At 53.2% G+C, this 14,077-nt stretch overlaps 1 protein-coding gene across 1 annotated transcript in view; it reads left to right on the plus strand.

Annotated features, from left to right (window-relative positions):
- The first annotated feature begins 324 nt into the window (after nt 1–324).
- Nucleotides 325–14,077, plus strand: part of SLC22A13 (solute carrier family 22 member 13) — a 20,576-nt gene continuing 6,823 nt past the window's right edge. The window contains exons 1-6 of the mRNA XM_044675485.1: nt 325–708; nt 2,132–2,331; nt 2,700–2,874; nt 3,340–3,966; nt 4,441–4,661; nt 8,887–8,960. Coding sequence (XP_044531420.1) covers nt 325–708; nt 2,132–2,331; nt 2,700–2,874; nt 3,340–3,966; nt 4,441–4,661; nt 8,887–8,960 — 1,681 coding nt within the window. The remainder of the gene's footprint in view (nt 709–2,131; nt 2,332–2,699; nt 2,875–3,339; nt 3,967–4,440; nt 4,662–8,886; nt 8,961–14,077) is intronic.

The raw sequence follows: 14,077 nt of genomic DNA on the forward strand, positions 1-14,077 counted from the left end.
CCGGCCGGAGGGAGTCGGGGCCAGGACGGCGGTCACCGTGCCCGGGGCTCTGGGCAGCCCGCCGGCGGCCCTTCCAGACCATCCCCGGAACCCCTTCCCTGCCTCCCTCCCCCCGGGAGCGCCCCGAGCCTCGCCTCTGCCCTCCGCTGTCCCTCTGTCCGCTTCCCCGTCTGGCAGGACCGGCCGAGGTCAGCGCGTGCCGAGGAGGCGCTGATAAGGCTCGGCCGGGGCTGGATTAAACATTAAGTGCAGCTGCCGGTCTGGCCAGACGCCGCAGGCGGAGCCCCCGAGCAGCCCGGCACGGGACGGAGCCCGGAGCAGAGCATGGCGGCCGACTTTGCCCAGGTGCTGGCCGAGATCGGGGGCTTCGGCCGCTTCCAGGTCCGGCTGCTCGTCCTCCTGGCCATCCCCAGCTTCCTGTCCGCCTACTACATGTTTGCTCAGGTCTTCATGGTCCTGGACGAGCCCCACCACTGCGTTCCTGCTCGCTGGCTCGAGAGCTTCGGCTCCAACCTGACGGCCGAGATGAGGCGGAACCTGAGCATCCCCAGGACGGACGCCGGAGAGCTGGCGTCGTGCCTCGTGTACGCGCCTCCGCCGGCCGGCTGGAGCCTCCATGACGTCCTGCGCTACGGCCTCAACGACACGCAGCCTTGCCGGGAGGGCTGGGAGTACCCGGAGAAGACGACGCTGACCCTGGAGAACGAGGTGGCGCCCGCTCCTGTCTCTCCTCTGTCTGCCTTCCTGTCTGTCCTTCTCTGCCTCCCGGGGCTCTGGGGCGGGCTCTCCCCTCTCCCAAATCCACATGCCCCCCCCCGCCCCGGGGGCCCTTCCTCCTTCCTTGTGGGGGGTCCTCAGGCCCCCGGGATCTTCTTTTCTTGGCTCTAACTCCTAGCCCTCCCCGAGGGCACGGGCAGACCCGAGCTGAGGCCCCGGCCTCCCTGGCCTCCCCGGCCTCCCCGGCCTCCCTCCGCCGGGCTCTTCTCCCCTGCCTTCGTGCCCATCTTTCCTTGGGGCTGAGTCAGAACCGAGTCCCGGCCCGCACGGTTCCTCCTCTGTAGGTACAGAATCCTAGAGCTGCCGCCCTCATCTCCCGACTCCGAGCGTGTCCCCAGACGCCCCTCTCCTGCCAGGCTCGCTTCCGGGGCTTTGCCAGGGTGGCTCCTGGGCTCGGGGAGGGGGAAGAGCATTGAGAGATAAACCTTCATAAGGCGCAGAGGGCTGCCCGATGGCGGCGCTCTGTCCGTGGGAAGCCTTGGCCGGGCGGGGGCCGGCTCTCGGGATGCCTCTCGTGCCTGCCTCCTCTTCTGTCCCGTGTCTGGAGCCTGGCACACGGCTGACCAGTGCAAGTTTGCCCCTCGCGTTGCCTCGGCTCCCGTGATGGCAGGCCCTACGCCAGCCCAGGAAGGCGGCCCTCGGGGCCTCCAAGGACGAGGGTTCTGGCTTCACTGGCCTGATGCCGAGTCCGGCGGAGACTCCCGGCTCCCGCCTGGGAGCTGGAAGGCCCTTCCCAGGGGGCCCATCTTGTCCAAAGGCTTTCAGAGACGGGGGAGAGCAGCACCCCCAAGAGGAGTCATTTGGCCAAGAGGAGCCGACATGGCTTCTTGTCTTCCAGGATGGGCACCTGCCCCCCGGCTTCCCCCAAACCACCACGGCTTAAGCCCCCGGGCCCAAATGTGACCTTAGAGCCCAGAACCGGTTCTTGGGAGTCCAGGGAGGGATCAGGTCAGGGGGATGCTTCTTCCCAAAGCCCGAGGATTGGGCCCAAATTCCTCAAGCATGTCTGCTCTGCCTCCATGATCCTTCCATCCTCTTCTCCCAGCTCAACCCCATTCCTATCCCCGCCCCCACTTTTCCTTCTCCAGACTGGCCTCGCCACTTAGATGCTGGGGCAGCCCGATGGGTAGAGCCCCAGCCTTGGAGTCAGGGGACCCGGCTTCAAACCAAAGACATTTCCTAGCCGTGGGACCTCGAGCAAATCACTCCAACCCGTTTGTCCAGCCCTTGCTTTTCCATTTTAGATCTGATTCTCGGACAAAGTAAGGGTTAAAAACAACAAAGGCTGATGGGGAAGACTAAACCTATCCATGCAGCTTCATGGACTCCGCAAATATGTATGTGGCCCTACTAGGCGCAGGCTCCGTCCTCGCAGGGCCCTGACGCCATCCCAGGACTCTCTGCTCTCCCCGCTGCCCCTGGAGATAAAGAAGCCGAAGCTCACCAGCAGGATGCCGAGACCTCGGGAGGGGGATGGACGCTGCAAGGGGGCCAGTTGGGCGGAACCCAGAACGGAACGGGAGCCCAGTCTGCCGGGATCGTGGAGGGCTTCGGGTGCCAGAGGAGTCCCCACTTGATCCTCCGAAGTTCAGGCGCTGGAAGGAACCTCCCAGGCTAGTGGGTCCAACCTTGATTTGACGGCGGAGGAAACCGAGGCCCAGATTTCCCCGACGCCCCTGGGCAGGGGAGCCGCATTCCCATTGAGCTTTAGAGATGCTCCTTTGGCAGAGGTGTGGAAGAGGGCGCAGATGGAGGAGAGGCGAAGCCTACGGAGGGGGGAGGACGGAGCCCTCCACAGAAGGAGGAGGCTTAGCGGGGGCAGGAATCGGACGGGGAAACCTGGGAGTTACGTGAGAAGAGGATCATCGGTGCCCTCCCGAGAGCCGACGTGGCGTGACGTGCGGTCCGCCCCGAGGCCGCAGAGCGAGGCCGGAGGAGGGGAGCGTCTCGGGCCGTCGCCGGGGCGGAGACCCGGAGGACGACCCTGAAAGGCGGGATGAGGACGAGGGGCCGGACAAGTTGGAGAACGAAAGGGCGATGCCCGGTTCTGACGCTTGCCGTGTGCTCTTGGACCAGTCAGCCTTCCGGCGCCTCGATGCCCTTTTCTGGCTCATGAGGATGGAGGGGAGAATCGGGCGAGTTTAGAGGCGACGAAGACGGAGGAGAGATGGTCGTCGGTGGAGGGAGCCGCTGGAAGAGGTGGGGAGGACGGGAGCGTGTTGAGGGCTTGACCTCGATGAGAAGGGGGGGTCCCCCTTCAGCAGGGCCTGGAGTGAGCAAGGAGAGAGCAGGGGGCGATTTCAGGGGGGCCTCTTGCTTCTGCTCTTCTCTTCTTCTGGCTGGAGCTCAGGGGAGAAGGCGGCGACTGCCTGGCCTTTAGTCCCCTCAGACCGAGCGAGCCCCGCAGCAGCCTCTCCACACTGGCCTTTGGTGGACGTCCTTCTCGTTCCCAGCAACGCTTATAAAGCACCTACTATGTGCCAGACACTGTACTGAGTGCTGCGAATGCCAAGAAAGGGAGGAATGATGTCCGCCATCAGAGCTTTCCGTCTAACAAAGCAGACAACCCGCAAACCCCAGAAGGGGGGCCCCGTCCTGCCCTCAGGGAGCTTCCCTTTGGGAGGGGAACAGGAGGGAGGCCCGGAGGGGTCCCCCAGTGCACCCTCCCTGTGCGGGTCACGGAGACAGCAGGGGAGCCCAGCGGGCAGTGCCAGGTGGCGATCCCAGCCTCGCTGGAGGCGTTGTGTTGGCTCTGACGATGACGTGTGGGAAGCCCGCGAGCGCTTCCTCGAGCACGGCTGCCTTCTAGTGGACGCCCCAAACCTCTCCAAGCGCCCTTCGCTCGGGGACCCCCGCCAGCTGCCTCGGAGCCAGCTCTCGGGCACTCGGGCCGGCCGTGTCCCTCCTCTCGTCTCCCACATCCAGGGAGGCTTCTCCCCCTCCTCACCGGCCCTCGTTTCGCCCACCAGACATGGTGTCTCCTTCCTAGAACATCAGCCCCCCCCACATCGGGGGCTCCCGCTTTTGTTTCCCCCACACGGGCGAGGACCAATAAGGCTCGTCCGTTCACTGACCCGGCCTTCGGCGTGGAGGATGCCACAGTCCTGTGGGGAAGGAGGGGCAGTCAGAGAAGCAAAGGATGCCGCAGGGCCACAGTGGACAACTCCGGCCTGCAGCGGGGCCCTGGCGGTCAGCGTCCGGGGAGGGACGTGGAGAGATGAGCCTAGATGCTGGGCCACGTGTCTGAGGCTGGATCTGAACCCAGGACTCCCCGACTTCAGACCTGGCTCTCCACCCCTGAGCCGCTCGGCTGCCTCCTTCATTGGCCCATCCAGTGGGCTTCTCTTGGCCCTCATCCTTCCCGCCTTGGCCCCCTGCTCCCACTTCCTCCAGACTGGGGGTCTTCCTGCACAGGAGAAAGGCCAGGTGGCTCTGGGTGGGCGGTCAAGGCTCAGGGCCGTGGCACGGCGCGGAGACCATGACGGGCCCTCCTGATGAGGAGGGGTTTTGGCCGAGCGCTGACCGGCTCAGAGGAGCCCACCGGCCTCCTGGCTTCGTTTCCTCGGCCCGGGTTTCGCATTAACTCCGGGCGGCTTTGATCCGCCCCCCGCGGCCGTCAGCCCGTGAAGCAGCCGAGAGGCCGGCCGTCATGGCCCTTGTCAGCGCCGGCGCCGCGTGGACTCATGGATGAGCAGGCCCAGACGAGATCAAAGGCCCGCAGCCCGGGGGGCCTCCCGGCATCTGCCCGGCGACCAGCCCCAGCAGAGGCGACGAGGGGGCGACGAGCCCTGTGACGTGGGCCCAGCGATCGAGGGAGCCCGACGGGAGGGACGGCTGAATCCGGAGACCACAGCTGTGCCGGGAGAGCTCGCTTGGGCCCACAGGTGGGGAAACTGGCCAAAGGTTCTGATGGAGAACTCGGGAGTTCTGGCCCAAGACGGACCGCCCGAGGGAGCCGTGCCAGAGGCCGCCCCTCCCAAGGCCGAGGCTTCCCGAGCTCCACACAGTTGTGTGGAAGTCAAGCTGAGTTTAACATGATTTACCGGAGGCAGCTGGTGGCAGAGTGGCTGGAGAACCAGGCCTGCAGCTGGGAGGCCCTGGGCAAGTCACTGAACCCCCACTGCCAAGCCCCTACTGCTCTTCTGTCTTAGAACGGATATTAATAGGGGCAGCTAGTTGGCTCAGTGGAGAGAGAGCCAAGTATGGAGAGAGGAAGTTCTGGATTCAAATCTGGCCTCAGGCACTTCCTAGCTGGGTGGCCCTGGGCAAGTCACTTAACCCCCACTGCCAAGCCCTCACCACTCTAATGTCTTAGAACCAATACTTAATATTGATTCAAAGACAGAAGGTAAGGGTTTTAAAAAGATTTGATACTAATGTTAGGAGGAAGCAGAAGGAAAGTGTTTTAAGACAAAATAAAATAAAATGATATACTGAAGAAGATATATTTAGGACTGAAGGAGCTTCGGAGATCATCTAGCCCAGCGGTTCCCAAACTTTTTTGGCCTATGACCCCCTTTCCAGAAAAAATAGTACTTAGCCCCCTGGAAATTAATTAAAAAAAATTTTTAATAGCAATTAATAGGAAAGATAAATGCCCCTGTGGCCATCACTGCTCTCTGGATCACTGCAGCACCCACCAGGGGGCGATGGTGCCCATTTTGGGAATCACGGATCAGACCAACCACCTCATTTTGTAGATGGGGAAACTGAGGCCAAAAATGTTGAGTGGTTTGCTCAAGGTCACACAGATAATCAGCCCCCAAAATAATAGGTTTTGCACCCATGTTTTTTTTTAATTTTTCTTTATTTTACAAATATTTTCCCATGTTTCCATGATTCATTTTCTTTCCCTCCCCCCTCCCAGAGCCGACAAGCCATTCCACTGGGTTGTCCAAAGGTTAACACTTGATTCCATTTTCCATAGTATTCATTTTTGCTGTAGAGCAATCTTTTAAACCAGAAGTCCAGATCCTGCAGCCATATAAACAAGGGATGAGCCCCATGTTTTTCTTTTGCGTTTCTGCTCCCACGGTTCTTTCTCGTAAGTCCTTCAGGATTATCTTGTCCTGGATTATCGCATTGCCACTGGGAGTAAAGTCCATTCCATTAGATAGTTCCACAGTGTTTCACTTTCTGTGTACAATGTTCTCTTGCGAACCCATGTTTTCTGATTCTAGAACGAGGATTCTCTTAAGTCCAGAATAGAAAAAATAGCCCAATGCAGTGCAGCCTCTGGGCTGACTCTCTTGGTTTATACAGAGGTTGATGGGGCCCCCCAAGAGTGGCTGCTACTTCTCTCACATTCTAGGAGGAACCCTGAATGTACAGGAGGGGAAGTGCTTCCTGATACTGTTATTTATGAGCCTCTCTAGGGGGCTCCCCAGTTTCATTTAATCAGCAAATATCTCCCCAGTATTAACCAAACAGTTCACGCCAGTTTTACGACAGGATACATCCTGAGGAGGTGTAGCGAGGACCAAGTGCAAGGACTTCCCCTCTGAGCCCGTAGCCTCACTCTCCCATCTAGCACCCATTTGGCCTCTGGGAAGAGGAGACTCAGCGTAGTTGTTGCTCTCAAGCAGAACCATTGGGAGGAGGTGGGCCTGGCAGTCCTTTTCTCCCTTGGGGAAGTCACTACCCAGCTCGCTTCTAGGATAGACAAGTTGGCTTCATTGCCAGCAGGGGTCAGACAGGTTGGTCTTTATTGGACCCGGATGCTCAGCCACCATATCCGGAACTCCAGTTGTCAATGTGCCTCCGTCGACTTTGGTGGATCTCCAAGAACCACTGATTGCCCAGACCCTCTCATTGACTGATACCCATTCACCTAAGATCAGGAAAAAAGACACACAACAGAAACAAAAAAAAAAAAAATAGAAGATTCATGAAGTTGTGGACAAATGGCGACCACGTAAAGGTTCCCCAGCGTGGTAGCTCCAAATCGCCAGGGAAAAGAGCAAGGAAGCTCCTGCTTGGGAAGAGAGCAGAGATGACGCTCTCAGACCTTTTGTAGGTTCTCACTTCTGACTTAGCTGCCAATTGAGAGGCTTTTCGTTGTCACACATTAGGCCAAAAGGAGAACTGCTCATGGTGTTAAGTGAAGTGTGGCCGGGAAGCAGGCTCACCGAGCCACCTCATGGGGTGTCCTCAAGCATCATCTGTAGACTTGACCCTCATGACCCAATCCTTCCACGACCTTAAAAAAATTAGATTAATTAATTAAATTAAAAGCTTAATTTAATTTTCCAAAAGACAGTAGAGAGCTGGATCAGTTGTAATGTTTCTCATACCTTCGCGTTCATGGCCAAGACCACACGTGTCCATTTATAACTTCCACAAAGCTGCAAACATGGCCATCGCCCCCCCCCAAGGCGCCATCTTGCCTGCTTTCCCTCTCCTCCAATAGAATATAAGCTTGGTCAAGGCAAGGGCTGCCTCCTTCCTTAGCTTTGGATCTCACTACCTAGGACAGCTCCTACAACATGGCAGGCACTTATTAATATTGATGCGATTGTGAGAGAGGGACTCATAGGCTTAGAACTTGAGGGAACTCCCATGGCAATCCAATCTAGCCTCCTCATAAGTGGCAGAGCTAGGATCTGAACCCAAGTCCACTGGGCCTGGAATCAAGAAGACCCAAGAAGGAATCCAGCCTCAGATATTTACTTACGCCTGGGCCAATCACTTCATCACTGCCTGACTCAGTTTCCTCAACTTTAAAATGGGGATAATAATGGCGCCTATCTCTTAGGGTTATTGTGAAGCTCACGACGTTCTTTGGTCTCCTGGAGCTGTAAAACCTTGTTCTGAGTGTCTCCAACTTCCTTTGGGGACCAGCCTAGCTGATGTCAGGAGTCAGTACCATGGAAAGAGCACTTCATTTGGTGCCAAGAGTCTGAGGTTCAAATTCTGACTCTGTAACTTTGGGCAGGTCACTCCCCATCCCTGCGTTTCAGATCCTTCTGGAAATTGAAGGGGTTGGGGACAGGCTGGGGGTACAATGGTTAGCGTTCCAGGCCAGGAGTCAAGATGACCCCACTTTTGTTTCATCTGTAAAGTGAAGGGGTTAGACTTGATGGCTTCTGAGGTCCAGCTAATAATAATGCTATTTTAAATCACTTTGCAATTTTCAAAGAATTTTCCAGACCATCTTCACAGCAGATCCAACAGGGCAGGCAGGGCAACATTTTTAAAAAGCCTTTCCCTTCCATCTTAGAATCAATACTAAGTATTAGTTCCAAGACAGAAGAGTGGTAAGGGCTAGGCAATGGGGGTAAAGTGACTTGTCCAGGGTGACCCAGCTAGGAAGTGTCTGAGGCCAGATTTAAACCCATCTCTAAGCCTGACTCTCTCCCTGAGCAAATGTTCTAATGCTCATTTTCCAGTGGCTAGATTTGTTCAGCAATTTATTCAGGAATCATCCAAGGGGACAGCTAGCTGCTCCTGGGTTCCAGTCTGGCCTCAACACTTCCCAGCTGTGTGACCCTGGGTAAGTCACTTCACCCCCACTGCCTAGCCTTTACTGCTCTTCTGCCCTGGAACTGCTACACAGTATTGATTCTAAGATGGAAGGGAAGGAGTTAAATTAAAAACCAAAGAGGTCATCAATAAGCCCCCCTCCTCCAGCTTCTCCTCCACTCAGCATTCATGGATTTTCTGAGTCTGTCTCTCCCCTCCCGCCACCCCATGAAATCCCTCTGCTGGTTCCATTATAAAGGAAACACTCCGTTTGGCCCCCAGAGCCCGCCATGGCCAGCTCTGCTCCCGTCCAGTCCGCGTCCCTCCCCCAGGCAGGCTGGGACACTCCATCTCCCAGCTGGAGCCTGGAATGCTCTCCCTCCTCACTGATCTGCATCTCCTGGCTTCCTCGCCATTGCAGTTAAAGTCCACGAGAAAGCCACAAGCAAGGATCCCTGCGGGCCACAGACTGGCCTGGAGAACCATCTGTGATCTAGAACCGCGTCCCATCTGGATCGACCACAGCTTGGTTTATCCAGTTATTCCTGATCAATTTTCTTTTGGTGTGGGTGGTGCAGGGCCCCCTTGGGGCCACATTTCTGACCACCTTGTTCTAAGAGGGCCTCCCTGATCCCCCTTCATTCTCAGGTCTTGTGACTTAATTATTAACAATCTGTCTTGTTTTGACATGGTTGCTTGCATGCTGTCTCCCACATTAGAAGGTGAGCTCCCAGAGGGCAGGACATGGCTTTTGCCTTTCTTTATATCCTCTGGTGTTTATCTGTTTCCCCTTCTAAGCCCTTGCCTGCCCTCCGAGGAAGGACTCTTAAGACAGAAGGGCAAGGACTGGGCAATGGGGATTAAGTGACTTGGCCAGGGTCATACAGCTAGGAAGTGGCTGAGGCCAGATTTGAACCCAGGACCTCCCATCTCTGGGCCTGATTCTCTATCCTTTGTGCTCAGTCCCTGCCCACCATGTTTAGCACTGTGCCTGGCACACAGTAGGCCCTCAACAAATGTTTATTGGCATGATGTGTTGGTGACAGATGAACCCCGAGGCTAAGTACAGCCTAATCTTGTGGGGACATTTTCTTCTTTGCACCTTGATATTTGCTTTCAGCAGATACACGGAGTTAATCCCTCCTAACAGATAAAGGAGCTGGCAAAGCCTTATCAAGGGGAGAGCCACATACCGTTCTGGGGAGCCATTCGGAATCCCAGATGAGACCTTAGACTTGTCGTCAAATTGTAGCCGCAGGACCGAGCCCAGCTGGAAGCCTCTCAATGCTGGAGTTCTCAGTCAGATCCCAAAGTCCAGATTATTCCTGTCCCAGGCTTCTCCTGTCCGGGATTCTCATAAAATCAGGGATCTGGAGATGGGAGGTCCTGGGTTCAAATGTGGCCCTAGACACTTACTAGCTGGGTGACCCTGGGAAAGTCACTTAACCCCCATTGCCCAGCCTTCACCACTCTTCTGCCTTGAAACCAATATTTAGTATCAATCCTAGCCAGAGGATTTAAAAATTCTATTTAAAAAAAATAGAAAAAATCATCGATCTACAACTAGAAGGGACCTCAAAGGTCATCAAGTCCAACCTCATCTCATAGAGGAGGAAACCGAGGCACCAAGAGATCAGTTTCCCAAGGTCCCCTGGGCAGTCATAGGATCTTCCATCTAGAGCCAGAAGGGGGATATAGAGGCCATTGCTTCCAGTCCGCTCATTTGATAAAGGAATAAAAGGGGACTCGAGGGAGGTTGAGAGACCCAAGCTTTTCCCTCTCTTTCTGGGTCTGACATGGGCTTTCTTCTCCAGCCTGCCTGAGATATCACAACCCTCTTTCTTTCTCTTGGCATCCTCTTCTTCATAGTTCGTAAATTGAATGGTGGGTCTTCACAGGTGGGAACAATGAGCCAAGTGTAGTACTGTTTAGTAGAGATAAAGTCTTACTTCAAATCTTGAAAAATTGTCTCTGCAAACAGAGGATGAGGAAATAAGTCAGGTGAAAAGGATCTGTTTGAGGTCTTCTTAGTGGACCGTAAGGTCAATCCATGCGAACCAACGGTGAATCACGGTAGTAAAACCCGAGCAAGGTCATACTCCAGTGTTTCAACAGACTCTCCTCTGGCCAGTCCCTCCAATGCCTGCCAATCATCCATGTGTGCTCTTCCTATGCTGTTATTTTCCAGATCCTCCCTTAAATCTTCCCTATGGAATCTCTCCAACATGGGAGCAGCTCCATGGTCTGTAGGTCCCAGAGGAACCCTCCGATGGTCATTCATATCTATAGCCACAGACTTTGTTTTCATTAAGTGACCTCTCATCTTCTCTTCTGACCACACATCTCCTGAAGGATCTTTTATGTCACAGTTCAATTGCAAGTCATGGTTTATTGCTGTTGAATCGTTTCAGTCCTATCCAAATCTTTGGGACTCCATTTGAGGTTTTCTCGGCAAAGATCCTGGAATGGTTTGCCACTTCCTTCTCCTGCCTACTTAATAGTTGAGGAAACTGAGGCACACAGGTTAAGTGACTTGCCCAGGGTAACACAACTAGTAAGTGTCTGAGGCCAGATTTGAACTTGGTAAGTCGAGTCTTCTCAACTCCAAGCCCAGCACTCTATCTACTACATCACCTACCCGCTTCATTTCACAGATGGCTAGTATGTGGCACAGACGATGTTCTACTTTTTCCTCCATTTTCAAGGGCACATTCCTTGAAAGAATCATCTACACTCACTGCCTCTGCAGCTTACTACCAATTTACCATCTAGATTCTGACCCTGATACTCTCCTGGAACTTCTCTTTCCAAAATTACCAACAGTGTATTCCTAATACACAAGATGGACTACAAGGGCCTTCTCTTTCCTTAGCTAACTTCTCCTTTGAGCCAGTCTCAGAAGAAGGGATGGTCTTTCTTCTTTCTACAGCCACTTCCTTTACATGTGGCCTTCCATGATCCAGTCCATCCAGCCTCCACTGGGAGGTCACCCCTCTTTGTCTCTTCTATTCAAGCTCTCCCCTTGGCTCCTTTCCTACAGCCTAGCATCATGTCCTGGTGTCCCTTAGTGGTAACTCTGTAGTCAATTGATCCTACATCTTTCCTCTGTTTCACTGCTAGACTACTAGGGGAAAAGACATCTCTACGTTCTCACTCCCTCACTGTCTGGCTTTTAGCATGACCACTTGGCGAAAAGTGCCACCCCAAAGGTTACCGATGATCTCTTCACCTCTCAGTCTGATGGACTTTCCTCAGTCCTCATCCTCCTAGACCTCTCTGCAGGTTTTGATGCAACAGACTCCCTACTTCGTCCTGGAAAGTCTCTCCTCCCTTGGCTGCTTGCACATAGCTCTTTGGAGCACTGTAGTGTCTTGGAAAGAGGCCAACCTGAATTCTAATTCTCTCTGTCTCTCTCTGTCTCTCTGTCTCTCTGTCTCTCTCTGTCTCTCTCTCTGTCTCTGTCTCTCTGTCTCTGTCTCTGTCTCTGTCTCTCTCTCTCTCTGTGTGTCTCTCTCTGTCTCTGTCTCTGTCTCTCTCTCTCTCTCTGTCTCTCTCTCTGTCTCTGTCTCTCTCTCTCTGTCTCTCTCTCTCTCTCTCTCTCTCTCTCTCTCTCTATGTCTCTATGTCTCTGTCTCTGTCTCTCTCTCTCTCTGTCTCTCTCTGTCTCTCTCTCTCTCTCTGTCTCTCTCTCTCTCTCTCTCATTATTTGTGTGATCTTGGGCAATCATCCTATCAGTTACCTGACTCCATACTCTTGAAATCATCATCACCTCGTCTCTCCTCCCAACGTATGCAATCAGTTGTCCATCAGTTAATCCACAGGAATGTTGAGCCCTATTGGATCTGTTCTCCACAAAAAGGCTTGCATCTTTCCTCTTCTTTCCACTATCTTAACAAGTCAGGCACTCGGCACCTCTTGCCTAAACTGTGATAAGGACCTCCTGATTCTCTGCCTCTAGTCTGTCCCTTCTCCATTCTAGCCTCTTCATGGTTACCAAAATACTTTTCCAAACTCTTCTGCTCTGATGGTGTCGCATCCCACTGCCCTGCTCTGAAACCTTTCAAGGCTCTCTGTTGCTTCTGAGATAAAATACAAACTCTTTGGCCTTGTGTTGATGGTATTCCCGATCAACTGGTTCCCCAAGTTGACTTTTCAGTTCCACCTCCATACCTTTGCTCATGCAGCCCCCTTTCTGGAATGTATTTCCTCATCTATTCTACTCTCAGTTCTCATCCATCAGGGCTCAAATGGCATCTCTTCCATGGTGCCTTCTCTTAGTTCCTCCATGATAAATCATCTCCTCAAATGCCTTCACATTTACTTCTCTGTGTATTTGTTGCCTCTCTTTCTCCTCAGTAGACTGTAAACTCTTTGAGGACAAGGATTGGTCCATTTTTGACTGTGCTGACTAGCAATGCACCTGACAAGTCATAAGTGCTTCATGCGTGTTTGAAGAATTGAATAGAATCAAACATGAAGTGATTCAAAAGTCAAATGGGGGGGCAGCTGGGTAGCTCAGTGGATTGAGAGTCAGGCCTAGAGATGGGAGGTCCTAGGTTCAAATCTGACCTCAGACACTTCCCAGCTGTGTGACCCTGGGCAAGTCACTTGACCCCCATTGCCTACCCTTACCATTCTTCTGCCTTGGAGCCAATACACAGTATTGACTCCAAAACAGAAGGTAAGGGTTTAAAAAAAAAAGTCAAATGGGAGGGGCAGCTGGGTAGCTCAGTGGATTGAGAGTCAAGCCTAGAGACGGGAGGTCCTGGGTTCAAATCTGACCTGAGACACTTCCCAGCTGTGTGACCCTGGGCAAGTCACTTGACCCCCATTGCCTACCCTTACCACTCTTCCACCTAGGAGGCAATACACAGTATTGACTCCAAGACAAAAGGTGAAGGTTTAAAAAAAAAGTCAAATGGGAGTGAGTTTGTTCCCCATCTCTGGACAGCTTCCCCGAAAGACTATGTGATCACTTGTTCAGAGGGCCATCGAGGAGGTTCCTGCTAGGACATGGGCTGCAGTAAAGGATAAAGTAAAGCTCTAGTATTCATTCTTCAGGAAGAAAGAGGGTGAAGAGCCTAGGATGGGAGCCTATAGTACTAGGAGCCATCCAGAAAGACTTCGAGTGCGACAGTGGAAAGGGCATTGGCTTTGGAGTCAGAGGACCTGGCCTTGAATTCTCACTGCCACTTACTATCTCTGTGAGTCACTTAACCTCGACAAGACTCAGTTCCTTCATCTGTAAGATGAAGGGGTTGAACTAAATGATCTCCCAGATCCCTTTTAGCTCTAAGGCAGCTAAGTAGCACAGTGGATAGAACATTGGGTCTGGAGTCAGGAAGACCCAAGTTTTAAATCTAGCTTCAGACACTTATTAGCCATGTCACCTTGGGCAAGTCATTTTCAATCTATGCCTCAGTTTCCTCTGTTGTAAAATGAAGTTAATAATAGCACCTGCCTCCCAAGGTTTTTGTGAGAATCCATTAAAAAAACATAAATATGTGTTAAGTACTTAGTATCATATCTGGCACATGGTAGATACTTAACAAATACCTGTTTCCATTCTAAATCCACGAATTATTGCAAAACAAAATCTGTAGAGCCAAGAAAACCATATAGCCAATGATGGAAATCACATCCATCAAAAGAACATGATTATAATCCCCGAGCAAGCATAGAAGAAGAGATGAGAACATTCACCTCTTGCCTTTTGGTAGAGTTGAGGGACACTGAAAATACTGTCAGACTCTGTTATTATAAGGGTTAGTTTCGCCAAATACCCTCCTACACTCTCTCTCTCTCTCTCTCTCTCTCTCTCTCTCTCTCTCTCTCTCT

This window comes from Gracilinanus agilis, chromosome 1, assembly GCF_016433145.1.
Source record: "Gracilinanus agilis isolate LMUSP501 chromosome 1, AgileGrace, whole genome shotgun sequence".
NCBI lineage: Eukaryota > Metazoa > Chordata > Mammalia > Didelphimorphia > Didelphidae > Gracilinanus > Gracilinanus agilis.